We start from the raw sequence: 16484 nt of genomic DNA on the forward strand, positions 1-16484 counted from the left end.
GTACATGGTGTCCACAAAAATTGGTCCACATCGGTCCATAATTATATATAGCCCCCATATAAACCGATCCCCCGATTTGGCTTGCGGAGCCTCTAAGAGAAGCAAATTTCATCCGATCCGGCTGAAATTTGGTACATGGTGTTGGTATATGTTCTCTAATGACCATGAAAAAATTGGTCCACATCGGTCAATAATTATATATAGCCCCCATATAAACCGATCCCCAGATTTGACCTCCGGAGCCTCTTAGAGGAGCAAAATTCATCCGATCCGGTTGAAATGTGGTACGTGGTGTTAGTATATGGTCTCTAACAACCATGCAAGAATTGGTCCATATCGGTCCATAATAATATATAGCCCCCATATAAATCGATCCCCAGATTTGTCCTCCGGAGCCTCTTGGAGGCTCCGGAGGACAGATTTCAACCGATCCGGTTGAAATTTGGAACATGGTGTTGGAATGTGGTCTCTAACAAACACGCAAGAATTGGTCCATATCGGTTCATAATTATATATAGCCTCCATATAAACCGATCCCCAGATTTTATCTCCGGAGCCTCTTGGAGGAGCAAAATTCATCCGATCCGGTTGAAATGTCCGGTTGCAACGTGGTGTTAGTATAAGGCCGCTAATAACCATGCCAAAATTGTTATATATAGCCGATCCCCAATCACACAAAAAGTGGTCCATATCGGTTCATAATCACGGTTGCCACTCGAGCCAAAAATAAACTACAAAAATTGTATTTTTATACAAAACATTTTCAAAATGTTATTTCTATAAAAAATTTTGTCCAAATTTTATTTCTATAGAAAATTTTGTCAAAATTTTATTTCTATAGAGAATTTTGTCAACATTTTATTTATATATAAAATTTTTTCCAAATTTTATTTCTATAGAAACATTTTTCCAAATTTTATTTCTATAGAAAATTTTTTCCAAATTTTATTTCTATAGAAAATTTTTTCCAAATTTTATTTCTATAGAAAATTTTTTCCAAATTTTATTTCTATAGAAAATTTTTTCCAAATTTTATTTCTATAGAAAATTTTGTCAAAATTGTATTTCTATAGAAAATTTTGTCAAAATTTTATTTCTATAGAAAATTTTTTCCAAATTTTATTTCTATAGAAAATTTTTCCAAATTTTATTTCCATAGAAAATTTTTTCCAAATTTTATTTCTGTAGAAAATTTTTTCCAAATTTTATTTCTGTAGAAAATTTTTTCCAAATTTTACTTCTATAGAAAATGTTGTCAAAATTTTATTTTGTCAAAATTTAATTTCTATAGAAACTTTAAACTTAATTATATACGTATTTAATCGGCCTTTTTAGTTTAATATATACCACGTATGGACTATGTGGTGTATATTACGGTGTTAGGAAGTTTTAAGATACCTTGCCATCGGCAAGTGTTACTGCGACCCAAGTAATTCGATTGTGGATGACAGTCTTCAGTAGAAGTTTCTACGTAATCCATGGTGGAGGGTACATAAGCTTCGGCCTGGCCGAACTTACGGCCGTATATACTTGTTTGTATTAACATTTTGTTAATTAAAATTTTTAATATTAGATAGTTTTTTTTTTTAGCTTAAAAAATATGCAATACAATATTTAATATATTCTTTTAATCTTAAAAAAACATTCAATTAAAAATTTAAATAATTTTTTCATTTTAAAAAATATTTAATTAAAAAGTTGATCGATTTTTTAAATTAAAAAAATATTCAATTAAACTAAAAATTTAATTGATTATTTTAATTACAAAAATACTCAATTAAATTAAAAATTTAAACCACAATCTATAAAAACAATAACTTTTTTTAATTTACATTTTTAATTTTTAAAAATATTCAATTAAAAATGTAATTAAAAAAAATATATTCAACTAAAAATTGATTTTATTATTTATTATTTATTTATATTTTTTTATTTTAAAAATATTTAACTGAAAATTTAATTGATTGGTATTTACAATTAAAGTATTTGTTTGAATTTTTTTAAATTAAAAAAAAATATTCATTTAAAATTATTGCTTAGATTAAATCTTTGTTGCTAATAAAAAATTTTAAATAGTTCAGCTTTAATATTAAACGAATAGTCAATTCAAAATTTTATAGGTTTTTTTTAATTAAAAAAAAAAATGTTATTAAAAATTTTATTAATTTGCTTTTCAATTTTGAAAAAATACTCAACTTATTTTTTTTTAGTTTTTTGTTTTTTTAAATGTAAAACTACAATCTATCAAAACAATTAGTTTTCAAATTGACCTTGGTGATTGATACCATCATTTCTCCGATTTAAGAAATTGCATATTTATAAATTGTATCAAATAATTATTTAATTAAATCAATTAATTTTTTAAATGACACTGGTGATTGATAATTAATCATTTATATGATTGATGGAATTTTAATTAAATAATAATTGGACCACTTAATTTAGTGATTGAAGATAAAAAGGATACCGTCTTATTCATACTAACTCCAATACTTACTTTTTGTATATAGAAATCCTCATTGTTACCATCATGGCTGGTTCCATTGATAATGCTATCCCATCCTTGAATGGCATCTATATCCAAAGCAGCTGTGGCCATATTGAATAGATAGGTCTCCCGCAAAGGCCAATTTTCTTGCAACGGCGACAAAGTATGGATGCCCAAATATTTAATTAGACCTTCCCAGAGCCATACGTCTTTAAGAACCTTACGTGAGGTAATACCTCCAAAAAATTGCCGTACTATAGCTTCAGCTACCGAAAGTGTACTCTGTTGATATTGCGCAGTGGTTATTGATTCAGGATCGGTAAGAAATGATGTCTTCAGGGTGACCAAACCCAATGATGATATGATATTACGATCCAACGAAGGCAACGCTACAAAATCCACTTTGGTCAATGGATAACTAACCTCCAACCAGGTTTGTAAATATTCCAAAACATCACGGGAGGTATGTAAGATAAACGATGATCTTGGCAGCAGATCACGTGGAGCATAAAATGTATACGAGGGGGCTCGAGTAATGCTCGATCGTGTTGATTGGCTAAGAGCTGTTAAATTTTTCGAATTATCCAGCTCCTTTGCAGGGGCTACTGTGGTAGTGGTGGTGGTTAAATTTTTACCCAAAATATTGATGTTCAGAGAATGTGTTAGAGCTGTGATATTACGCACTGGAGGCTTCTTATCCTTTTGCAGCGTGTAGTTACTTAACTGTCCCGACTTACGACCACTTGCCCCAGAAGGTGGAGCTTGGGTAGCTGGTAAATAGGCAGCGGATGGTTGTAGAGATTCCCGTTGAAAATCACTAACAACCCAAGCCACAGCATCTGCAGGTAGTGGTGGTGTTTCAATGAAATCGTCACGTAACTGTAAGGGTTGAAAAAATGTATGAGAATTTCGCATTCTCAATGGTTTTTGGTGGAAAAAACAAATTAACTCTACTTACCAATCCTGTACCCATATAGAATCCCACATCTTCCGTGGTATGCACAATGGAATTGGATAGACCTATGTGGAAACGATCTCGAAAAACAGAAACCCGAAATGGTGCTCTGATATGTGGTTCATCGAAGCAGGGAAATGCTTTTCGTGCACCATTCGGCCGAAAAACTGTAGCAGCCAATAATCTAGAGAACGAAAAAAAATAAATTTAATTTGTATACATAAAGAAAATTTCATACAAATGTATTGCAAACTTCTTCAAAATTTTCCATCAAATCCCAAAAATCCCAATGCAAAGAAAGTGTCCCTATTCCCCAAAAAATCCCAAATTCGGAGGAATTTGGAATTTTGAATAAATTAAAAAAAAAAAAAAAATTAACTGAAAAAACTGTTACTGAATGTCGGGTTTTTCTCTGTTTTAAAAAATCGGGCTAGTGGCCTAAACCGGTTCTTTTTAAAACAAATAACCGATTTTCCAAGCATCACAAAAACGATAAACTTGGAAAGGAAAGTCTAATTTAATTGTACACAATTTTTTTAATTCATTTATGCGTTGCAGTTTTTTGGAATTTTTATAGCAATCTGTTATTATACCGGAGTCTAACTGCCTACTAGAGCTCGTCCGAAGCTGATGTTCGGCAAAAACAGCAATAATCGACAGAAGCCGAATATTATTCTAAGATTTTTATTTAAAGTTTGAAGTTCTTCCACAAATACTTCTTTTAAGGAGCATCCCCGGATCCCCTATCACTTTTTTCCACTTCCGATTAAGGAATTTTGGACCAATCTTTTAAAGGGACTAACTTTTAATAAACAAACCAGAACGGTGTTTCACATTGCGATGAAACTACTTGGGGAAACATTGAAACACTCAGAATTTTCGCCAAAAGTTATACATATAAGAACGCCGCAAATCATGTATAAACCATATAAAAAATTATACAAATATTTTATTTCTATAGAAATTTTTGTCAAAATTTTATTTCTATAGAAAATTTTGTCAAAATTTTATTTCTATAGAAAATGTTGTCAACATTTTATTTCTGTAGAAATTTTGTCAAAATTTTATTTTTATAAAAAATTTTGCCAACATTTTGTTTCTATAGAAATTTTTTCAATATTTTATTTCTATAGAAAATTTTATCAAAATTTTATTTCTATAGTAAATTTTGTCAAAATTTTATTTTTATAGAAAATTTTATTAAATTTTCCATACAAAATTTTGTTAAAATTGTATTTCTATAGAAAATTTTGTCAAAAATTTATGTCTATAGAAACTATTGTCTATATTTATTTCTATAGAAAATTTTATCAAAATTTAATGTATGGTTTTAAGCTGAAATAAAAAACAACAACAATGCTTAAAGAACAAAACCAACAATAACAAAACAAAACAAATGGAAAAAGAAGAGGAGGCACGCTCAAAATAAACCCAGCCATGTGAATTCAAATCGATGATTTGACAGTGGCATAGGAAAAGAGATATGTTTGTTTCGAATTTATTTCGGCATAAGCCGGCTATCAATGTAAAACCTTTTTTCGGAGGGTTCAAGTGTGGTTTTTGTTGGGTTTAATAAACTGCCTGAATTTATTCTGATAATTGGTTGATAGTTTTGCTGCAAGTAGAGGATGCTGATGAGGAATGTGGTAATTCCGAAACGTGCGTCCATCCAACCATCTTGCAGTCTATAGGGCTTTGCCCAAATAAATTTGACAAACATTCTTTTCCTCTGTTGGTTAAGCTACTCTTGTAGTTTAGTCAATGTATGGTTTTAAGCTGAAATAAAAAACAACAACAAAATTTAATTTCTATAGAAAATTCTATTTTTTCACCGTTTTATTTCTACAGAAAATTATGTCAACGTTTTATTTCTATAGTACATTTTGTCAAGGTTTTGTCAAAATTTTATTTCTTTAGAAAATTTTGTTAAAATTTTATTTCTTTAGAAAATTTTGTTAAAATATTATTTCTATAGAGAATTTTGTCAACATTTTATTTCTATAGAAAATTTTGTCAAAATTCTATTTCTACATAAAATTTTTGGAAATTTTATCAAAATTTTAATTCTATAAAAAATTTACTTCTACAGAAAATTTTGTCAAAATTTTATTTCTATAGAAAATTTTTTCCAAATTTTATTTCTATAGAACATTTTTTCCAAATTTTATTTCTGTAGAAAATTTTAACAAAATTTTATTTCTATAGAAAATTTTATCAAAATTTTATTTCTATAGAAAATTTTGTCAAAATTTTATTTCTATAGAAAATTTTGTCCAAATTTTATTTCTATTGAGAATTTTGTCAAAATTTTATTTCTATTGAGAATTTTGTCAAAATTTTATTTCTATAGAAAATTTTGTCAAAATTTTATTTTATAGAAAATTTTTTCCAAATTTTATTTCTATAGAAAATTTTTTCCAAATTTTATTTCTATAGAAAATTTTATTTCCATAGAGATTTTTGTCAAACTTTTATTTCTATAGAAAATTTTGTCAAATTTTTATTTCTATAGAAAATTTTGTTAATTTTTTTTTTCTATAGAAAATTTTGGGAAAATTTTATTTCTATAGAAAATTTGGGTAAGATTTTATTTCTATAGAAAATTTTGGTAGGATTTTATTTCTATGGAAAATTTTGTCAAAATTTTATTTCTGTAGAAATTTTGTCAAAATTTTATTTTTATGAAAAATTTTGTCAACATTTCTTTTTATAGAAAATTTTGTCAATATTTTACTTCAATTTAAAATTTTGTCAAAATTTGTACTGTTATACTGATATGTTTAATTAACACAATTTAACAAATGTTCGCAAGTGTTGTGCAACAGATTAAAATGACAACATCAATTAAATATTTAATTGAATCAATTATCAAATTAATTGACATTTTCAAATCAAATCAATTAATTTTTTAATCAACTAATTTTTATGCCCAATGAAAACTATGATTGATAATATCATTTTCGTAATTGAAGACATTTCAATTAAAAAATTAATTGGTTCAATTCGTGAATCGTGATTGAACCAGACACAAATTTTTTGTGTGAGGCGTCTGAGATTTACGGTATACAACTTGGTCTTTGCATACAAAAAATCCAAAATATGACCTTACAAATTACAGTCAACGCTTCTTGGTACTCAAAGTGGCTATCAGAATCGAGACTTGCGAATAAGATAATAATTGGAAAAATATGCGTAAGTGCACAGAAGCTAAAAATTCAGGAGAATGTTGATCTTAATAATATCTAACTATTCGATAAAGACTTCGAACTACTATTTGTCAAATTATAGATTACCCAGCAAAAAAAAAAAATAAAATGAAAGCACTTCCAAAAATATCCTCCCAAATACGTTGCTTATTTCAACTACACAGGAAGTTTTTTAATTACATCTTTTTTATATTTTCAATGGATAATTTTACGTTTTTGTTTCAAATTGCTTAAATACAGAGAAAGATTAAAATTGTTCAAATTTTTTAAATTTAGTCGAAAAAAAAGGTAAATCCATTCCAGAAAATTGCGAATTTGTGAAAATATTGGAGGTAAAACATTTTAGACAAGTGTTAGAATCCATTAAAAATTATAAAACAAAAAAAAATTATAAAAATTATTTATTTGACAAAATATCACAGAATTTGTTAATTTACATTCATATATTTAATTCGGATCACATTTTGTCAAAATTTTATTTTTATAGAAAAATTTATTAAACATTTATTTCTATACACAATTTTGTTAAAATTTTATTTCTATAGAAAATTTTGTCAACATTTTATTTCTATAGAAAATTTTGTAAAAATTTTATTTCTATAGAAAATTTTGTAAAAATTTTATTTCTATAGCAAATTTTGTCAAAATTTTATTTCTATAGAAAATTTGGGTAAGATTTTATTTCTATAGAAAATTTTGTCAAAATTTTATTTCTATAGAAAATTTTGGTAGGATTTTATTTCTATGGAAAATTTTGTCAAAATTTTATTTCTGTAGAAATTTTGTAAAAATTTTATTTTTATAAAAAAATTTTGTCAAAAATTTATGTCTATAGAAACTATTGTCTAAATTTTATTTCTATAGAAAATTTTGTCAACATTTTATTTCTATAGAAAATTTTGTAAAAATTTTATTACTATAGAAAATTTTGTCAAAATTTTATTTCTATAGAAAATTTTGGCAAAATTTTATTTCTATAGAAAATTTTGGTAAGATTTTATTTCTATAGCAAATGTCCTCAAAATTTTATTTTTATCGAAAATTTTGTTAAACATTTATTTCTATAGAAAATTTTGTTAAAATTTTATTTCTAAAGAAACTATTGTCAATTTTATTTCTTTAGAAATTTTTATCAAAATTTTATTTCTATAGAAAATGTTGGCAAAATTTTATTGCTATAGAAAATTTTGCCAAATTTTATTTCTGTACAAAATTTTGTCCAAATTTTATTTCTATAGCGATTTTTGTCAAACTTTTATTTCTAAAGAAAATTTTGTCAAAATTTTATTTCTATAGAAAATTTTGTCAAAATTTTATTTCTATAGAAAATTTTGTCAAAATTTTATTTCTATAGAAAATTTTGTAAAAATTTTATTTCTATACAAAATTTTGAGCAAAATGTTATTTCTATAGAAAATTTTGGCAAAATTTTATTTCTATAGAAATTTTTGGCAAGATTTTTTTTTTTATAGAAAATGTTGTCAAAATTTTATTTCTATAGAAATTTTGTCAAAATTTTATTTCTATAAAAAATTTTATCAACATTTTGTTTCTATATTCAATTTTATTTCAATAGAAAATTTGGTCAACATAATATTTCTATAGACATTATTTTTCAAAATTTTATTTTTATAGAAAATTTTGTCAAAATTCATCAAAATGTCCAGTACAAATAAAACTCAAAGTCCGCCATACGGACTTTGAGTTTTATTTGTACTGGACACTGTGGTATCACAATGGGCTGAATAGTGTAAGTGAACCTTAAATAACGGGCTGCCACAAGACCTAACATAAATTATTAAATTGTTAAAAGGAAGTTCAACACAGACAAAACTTAAGTTGTCTGTGTTGAACTTCCTTTTAGCTCCACAATACACACAGAAAAAAATATCACTAAAATATTTTCAATTTAAAAGTTAATTGAAGATGAAAAGTTTTTCAATTAAAAAATTCATACAATTGACATTTTAATAAACTATAAACATTAAGACAATTAAATCAATAAGTGAAAGTTTTTAAATTTTTAATTAAGAAAATAATTGACACAATTAATTGTTCAATCAAAAAAGTTTTTGTAAATTTTTAATTAAAAAATGAGGTGATACAATTAATATTTAATCAAAATAAAAATTTAAAATCAGTTAAGAAAATGAGTTTTACAATCGACATCAATTAAATTGGTAAATGAATAAATTAAAAATGTATATATATTATATTTATTTCGAATTAAAACTGTAATAGGTACTATCAATTTCGTGATTGAAGATATTTCAATTAAAAAATAAGTGGATCAATTAATTTGGTGATAGAATCAGAAAGTTTTTTGTGTGTATAACCTACATCCTTCACCAACTGAAACCTCCCACTCTGCATTCCCATATTACAAGTTAATTAATGAAATCTTAAGAGTAACCTTCTCTGGGGCTAGCCAAGTTTAACTAATGGCAAATCTATCCACCTTTGGATGTCACGAGTTCATTGTAATATATTTTCCTTGCTTTTTCTCTCTTTCCTCCTTCCCCTCACAGAACATATATGTTGTCGGTTTAAATGCTACAATATTTTGTGTGCTTACCTTTCCAAGCCGTTAGAGCTTTCATATTGATCCACATAGAAACCCTCTGGCTCTGGATTAAGTTTCGAATACCAACGCAAATTAAGTGTGTAATTGGATTTCTTTCGCAGTTTGTCCTTCAATTCGATGTACAGCTGTTGTCGTGGTGGATACTCCAAGAATTTCACGATTTTAATGGCATTGCCTTTATTGCCCATTGGTACAACGGCCTATAAAAAGGAAAAAAACACATAACAAAGAAAAACATCAATAGTAGTAACAAGTAGCAAATATAACAACATCAATTAGAGACTAAAACAAACCAAAAGAACGAACGAACGAAAGAACACAACATTAGACGAAAATTGCTTAATAAACATAAAATATCAAAGAAAATAAAAGTAAAGAAGGCCAAAATGTCAAACCACTATGACCCAAGTAACAAAGTTAAAAGAAATGTGAATGAGGACCAGTAATAGAGTGGGTAATGGCAAATGTGAATCTTATGGTGATTTCGATTCTAATAAATAGGGGCAACAATTTCGAAATTAATTGCGTAATATAAGTAACCTTTCTGTAGCTCTAGGATTTACGACACTTTGTAATATTAGAGATTGACATCTTCTTTGGATTTTTACTGTTTGATAGAATTCTTGATGTTTTGATAGATTTTGCAAAATATTCCACTCCAACCAATTTCTTCAATTTTTTTATAGAAATAAAATTTTGATCAAATTTTTTATAAAAAATTTGGCAAAATCTTCTATAGAAATAAAATTTTGAAAAAAATGCCTATAAAAATAAAATTTTGACAAAATTTTCTGTAGAAATAAAATTTTGACAATATTTTCTATAGAAATAAAATTTTGACAAAAATGTGATCAAAATCTTAAAATAAGTTAATTTTTATACCCACCACCATAGAATGGAGATGGGGGTATAATAAGTTTGTCATTCCGTTTGTAACACATCGAAATATCGATATCCGACTATACAAAGTTTATATATTCTTGATCAGTGAGAAATTCTAAGACGATTTAACCATGTCCGTCTGTCTGTCTGTTGTAATCACGATTCTTCTTTTTTATTTTGCGTATCCGATATTCGAATATAAACGATCATACAATATTACATATTTTTTCAATTCTCATATTCTTATATTAATTGTGTCAGCTCTCGATTTTTTGCAGCATGTATTGTACATATTTATTTCGTCCCTGTATCCTGACCAATCTTGAATGTTTGCATGCCAGTACATTTTTCTTGAGCCTCTGCTTCGGCGTCCTTCAATAGTACATTTTAATATAGATTGTACAAATTTGTATTTTTCATTTCTTATTAGATGACCCAAACATGCGACTTTCCTTCTTTTGATCGTGTTTTTAGTTGTCTGTCGGTATGCATTCGTCTCAGAACTTCCTGATTTTTAGTGTGAGAAGTGTAGGGTATCTCTAAGATTCGTCGATAAATCCACATTTCAAATGCCTCAATTTTTTCTCGTCTGCAATTTTGATGGTCCAGGTTTCCACTGCATATAGTAGAACAGACCAAATATAGCATTTTCGTTGTGAGATTTAGGTAATTACGCTACAGTCTTCAATAAAGAAGTAATCGTGCTGAAATTTTGCACAAACTCGTCTTTCTTTTGCAGGCAGGTCAAGTTCGAAGATCGGTCCAGGTATTGTTATAAAGAGGATAAGAAAGCGTAGTTTTTATCCAATTTGCCTGAAATTTTAAATCTAGGAATATTTTAGAACCTTAAGGAAGTGTGCCGAAAAAGGTGAGTATTGGTCCATGTTTTGATATACGAGTAGTCTCCTTATAAACCAATCTCCCGATTTGGGGTTTTGGGCTTATAGAAATTGTAGTTTTTTATCCAATTTGCCTGAAATTGGAAATCTAGATTTTTTTGGGACCATAAAGCGGTGTGCTGAAAATGGTGAGTAGTGGTCCATGTTTTGACATAGCCCCCATTTGGGGTCTTGGGCTTCTAAAATCCATAGTTTTTATCCAATTTGCCTTATATTTGAAATCTGGAGGTTGTTTATGACCATAAATAGGAGTGCCGAATATATTGTGTATCGGTACAGTTTTTGATATTGTCCCTTTATAAACCGGCCCTCCGATGTGGGGTCTAGATTCTAGAACTACAATTAGATGTGCTGAATATTGTGTGTATCCGTCCATGTTCTTGGCATAGCTTCCATAAGACTGATCTCCCAATTTAACTTCTTGGTTTTCTAGAGTTTTTAGGTAGTTTTTAACCGATTTGCCTGAAATTGTAAATATACTGGTATTTTAGACCCACAAAAACGTGTATAGGATTTAGCCTCCATATAGACCGATTTCATTACATGTGGGTACAGAAAGTGCACTGATCATGAAAATTGTTGGAAACTGAACGTAAAATTTCCAGATTTTACTTCTCGCCAGAAGCCAGCGTGGTGCAATGGTTAGCATGCCCGCCTTGCATACACAAGGTCGTGGGTTCAATTCCTGCTTCGACCGAACACCAAAAAGTTTTTCAGCGGTGGATTATTCCACCTCAGTAATGCTGGTGACATTTCTGAGGGTTTCAAAGCTTCTCTAAGTGGTTTCACTGCAATGTGGAACGCCGTTCGGACTCGGCTATAAAGGGTGATACGGCCAAAATTTGGTCAAGGGAAAACGCGTGTAAATCGGTGAAATCGTTTATTTAAAAAATCAAATTAAATTTCTTTTTCAAGTTCAATTAGTATAAAATTCAAGAAAAATATTCAGTTAGGCTTTCGATTTTCCAAATCCGAATTGCCGGGCCTCACGCTTGACACCTGTCATCAGATTTTGTACAGCCACCTTGTCCACCTTCTTCGCCGCAGAAAGCCAGTTTGCCTTGAACTGCTGCTCGTCCTTAGCAGTTTTTTTGGTCTTCTTTAGGTTCCGCTTGACAATAGCCCAGTATTTCTCAATTGGGCGGAGCTCTGGCGTGTTGGGAGGGTTCTTGTTCTTGGGAACCTCCTGCACGTTGTTGGCAGCGTACCACTCCATGGCCTTTTTACCGTAATGGCAAGATGCCAAATCCGGCCAAAACAGTACGGAACAACCGTGTTTCTTCAGGAAAGGCAGCAGACGTTTATTCAAACACTCTTTCACGTAAATTTCTTGGTTGACAGTCCCGGAAGCTATGAAAATGCTGCTTTTCAAGCCACAGGTACAGATGGCTTGCCAAACCAGATATTTCTTTGCGAACTTTGACAGTTTTATGTGCTTGAAAATATCTGCTAACTTCCCCTTCCTTTTGCCGTATAAAACTCCTGTCCCGGAAGCTGCTTGTAGTCGGCATTGACGTAGGTTTCGTCGTCCATTACCACGCAGTCAAACTTCGTCAGCATCGTCGTGTACAGCCTCCGGGATCGCGCTTTGGCCGTAGTATTTTGGAGTCACTACCTTCTTGTAAGTCGATAGTCCGGCTCGTATTTTCGCTCGATGCACGGTTGTAGACGATACACCCAGCTTATTTGCGACATCTCGGAGATAGAGGTTTGGGTTTCGCTTGAAACTACCGGCAACTCTCTTTGTCGTCTCAGCGGCTTCCGGTTTTCGATTTCCCCCCGATCCAGACTTCCAGGCTGTCGACAAACGTTCCCCAAACACTTTAATTACATTTGTAACGGTTGATTTGACAGCTTTTAGCCATTTTGCCAGCTTGGCGTGCGAGCATCGGATTTTCGCGATGCGCGAGCAAAATTTTGATACGCTGCTCTTCTTGCTTGGACGGCATTTTGACAACTGAAGAGTGAATTCCAAAATCAAAATAGGAGCAACATTCTACACACACACACCTTCAAAATGAGGGGTGTTCAGGTTTTTTAAATGCAAATTTGAAAGAAATACGTGAAGTTTATATTGACCCAATTTTGACCGTATCACCCTTTAAAAAGGAGGTCCCTTGTCATTGAGCTTAACATGGAATCGGGCAGCACTCAGTGATAAGAGAGAAGTTCACCAATGTGGTATCACAATGGACTGAATAGTCTATATTAAGTGAGCCTGATACATCGGGCTGCCACCTAACCTAACCTAAGTAACCTACTTCTCGCAATCATTTACACGATGGGGTTAAAAATATACAGATTTTAGATTTCAAATCAAGGCGTTATTTCATAATTTTCTTGCACACTTACAAGAGATGTTTATGATTCCTCTAAAACTAAAAAAACTGGTTCTTATAAATCCAGAATCAGATCTAGTCTTCATAGGGAAAATCTTTCAATTTATCTTCGGAAAGGGTACTGGTTGAACTGATCTGCTTGGGAGAATATCTATCGTCAAACCCCCCCGAAATTTTCAAAGGAAACTATTATATTTGATTCATGGTGGTGGGTATTTAAGATTCGGCCTGGCCGAACTTACTGCTGTATATACTTGTTTTGGCATGTCCGTCTTAGTTTATCTCCATATTTTTTCGATACCATCTTTAGGCCTCTATAAAGCGAAGAGGCTTCTAAAGATAGTTATTGTTGGAGAGACTAAAGCAAGGTTATTCTCAAACTGCTTCATTTGAAGTGGATTCACATCGAAAAAAAAAAACGGTCACTTTCGTGCAAGCGAAATGTCATGGTCGCTAAATTTTATTCACATTTCGGAGGTGTCTAGTTTTGAGAGTTTAATTTCAATGTGCTAATATAGCAAATGTCTCATTACAAACGTCCATATTTGAGACCGATTTTTAGTGTATCCAAATTTGAGAGGTTCCACCGTATATAGCTTACAACAAATTTGAAATGATCTGAGGTTATGTTGAAAATGTCGATCTACAGAATGGTGCCGACCCCACCCGACTTTAGACGTTCCTTTTCTAGATAGTGTTAATGCCAATATAAATAGCCCATTTTAATATAATTCAAATATCGATTTTACTGGTAATTGAATTCCATAGACCTAACCTTATGTTGCAGTTGCTTCTATGCTTAATGAGCACAAACAATTATCGATGAAAGCCTTAAGAGTGGTTCCTTCAAAGACGACAAATGTGATGATGATGATGATGACGATGATTACCCTCCCTTACAAATGTGAATCTGTGACAAGCACCCAAACCCATAGCAACAGAAGTGGTTGAATAGGTTTATTGTGGGCCGTAGTGAAATGACTTCGTATATAAATAAATTACCTTCATAAGAAAGATCAAAGGCATGTGGCAAATGATATGAACTTAAGATGTAAATATAAGTGGAATAGTGGGAGATATTATGAAAACTTACCTTTTCCGTGACATTTAAATCCTGTATATGTAACACAAGAAATTGTGTTTCCTTTTCGATGAAGAGATCAATTGTCACTTGACCTTAAGATTTGGAGTAAGAGTAAAACAAATGAGAAATAAATAAAATTAGTATTAGGCGTAATCGTTATAGCTAATTATAATTATTAGAGTGTAAGACAAAATTACTTATGATGCTAATACAAATGGTCATTTTAAAAACTATCCTATATATTGTAAATTGTAAAATGAATGGATACCTCGAATACACTGAAAGGAAAAAGTACGTCATGAGGATGAATCTTTACATTACGGTGACGAATTTTTCGTCAAAAATGAGCTAACGTAACATTTCATCCCATTGACGATTTTATCGTCATAGCGATGAATTGAATTCATCCCTGTGATGAACTTATTTACATCCCATATACAACTATGTTACGTCCAGATGATGAATGTATTTCATCTATGTGATGATATTTTTCGTATCTGCGATTATTCTCTTTCATCCATGCGATGATGCAATTCTTCAAAAGTACGATTCTCGTTCGTCATCGGTACAAACGCCATCGACATAGCGATGAACTCCTTCCCTAAATTTGACGTAATCCATTCATCAATATGATGTAATAGATTCATCAATTTGATGTAATCGATTCATCAATACGATGTAAACATCAAATTGATAAATTGATTATTAGAAATATTTTCTACGACACTTTTAATAAAGAACCATATTGTTTTTTATTTTAATTAAATTTAAATTTTATTTATTTGAAATATGTACAACTAACGAAGTAAAAACGTATACAAAATTGTTCGTACACATCTACCAAAGCTGTTGATTTTGATAAATTGACCATCTTGACACACAAACATTCTATTACCTTAATTAGTGTTTAGATTACCAAAGATGAAAAGTTTTATGGGTTCATCCTGTGGAGTAAAAAAATTATAAAGTAGAATTTAAAAATGGAAATTTTAAATTATTGTAAAATATATTCGATCTTTTTAGAACAAAATTTAATTCACCCTTTTTGTGCCAAACTGTTCCTTTTCGTTTTGAATTGTTTGCTCATCCAATTCATCTTTATTCTTTACTTTCTTTATCCGTATTCGGTTTTCACAGAACGAAAAATGTTGCGGCATTTATCTGTAAATTTAGAAATACTTCCATAAACATATAACATATAAATGTTAAAAAAAAATAAATTGACCAAAAAATAAAAAAAATCGTCATTTTGGTTAAATTTTTTTCCATATATAACACTTCATGTTTTTTTATTTTTACTCACATTTTTGTTTTTCTTTTCACTTTCACATCTTTAAGCAGTAGCCCTTTATTTTCGGCACGCGCGACCACCTTTACAATTTGGACTAAACTCAACAACTGAGAGGAACCATTTGAAATGTTCTTACCGCACAGAAAAAAAAATATTTCTACCACACAACTACGTATGGATGTGTTATTGCATTAGTATTTGAATACATGTCAACGGAGTAGATGAAACTTTTCGTCTATTTGATTACTATTTTCGTCAATTTGACGACTTTTATTGTTCTCATATGTCTTGGAAGCCAATTTAAAAACAAACATGTGAACAAATGTTTGCTCAAATACTCGTTTGAGTTAAGTTAAATGTGGAGAGAGCATGAAATACCCAACAAAAATAACTTAGCTCTCATTAATAAAAGCTGTGTACAGTTATTTTAAAAACAAAACGTTGCAAGCGCATTTGGTCATGTGTGTGTTTTTTTAGGTAAAGAAATAAACACACATCTACAGAACGTATGCATTTTATCATCACATTGAACACTGACTATTGATTCGACTTTTAGGTGTTTCACTTTAGTACTAATGGAAAAATGTAAATTACAAACATCTATATACTATATACACCGTATATCGTTTTATGTTTTAGTTAGCATTGAGAGTTTTTGATACACATTTCAGAGAAAAGTGTGTTTCATCAATTGGAAGATTCTTTCATCGCATTGACGAAAACCAGCATCCTTGACACATCATGAAAATAAAACGC

General features: G+C 30.1%; 1 protein-coding gene across 1 annotated transcript in view; it reads right to left on the reverse strand.

Moving 5' to 3' along the window:
* LOC142242422 (endoplasmic reticulum aminopeptidase 2) overlaps window positions 1-16484 on the reverse strand; it is a 108602-nt gene that overhangs the window by 33064 nt on the left and 59054 nt on the right. Inside the window, exons 4-7 of the mRNA XM_075314001.1 lie at window positions 14447-14529; window positions 9225-9433; window positions 3447-3627; window positions 2498-3367 (exon numbers count right to left, since the gene is read on the reverse strand). Coding sequence (XP_075170116.1) covers window positions 2498-3367; window positions 3447-3627; window positions 9225-9433; window positions 14447-14529 — 1343 coding nt within the window. The remainder of the gene's footprint in view (window positions 1-2497; window positions 3368-3446; window positions 3628-9224; window positions 9434-14446; window positions 14530-16484) is intronic.

Source organism: Haematobia irritans, chromosome 1, assembly GCF_050003625.1.
Source record: "Haematobia irritans isolate KBUSLIRL chromosome 1, ASM5000362v1, whole genome shotgun sequence".
NCBI lineage: Eukaryota > Metazoa > Arthropoda > Insecta > Diptera > Muscidae > Haematobia > Haematobia irritans.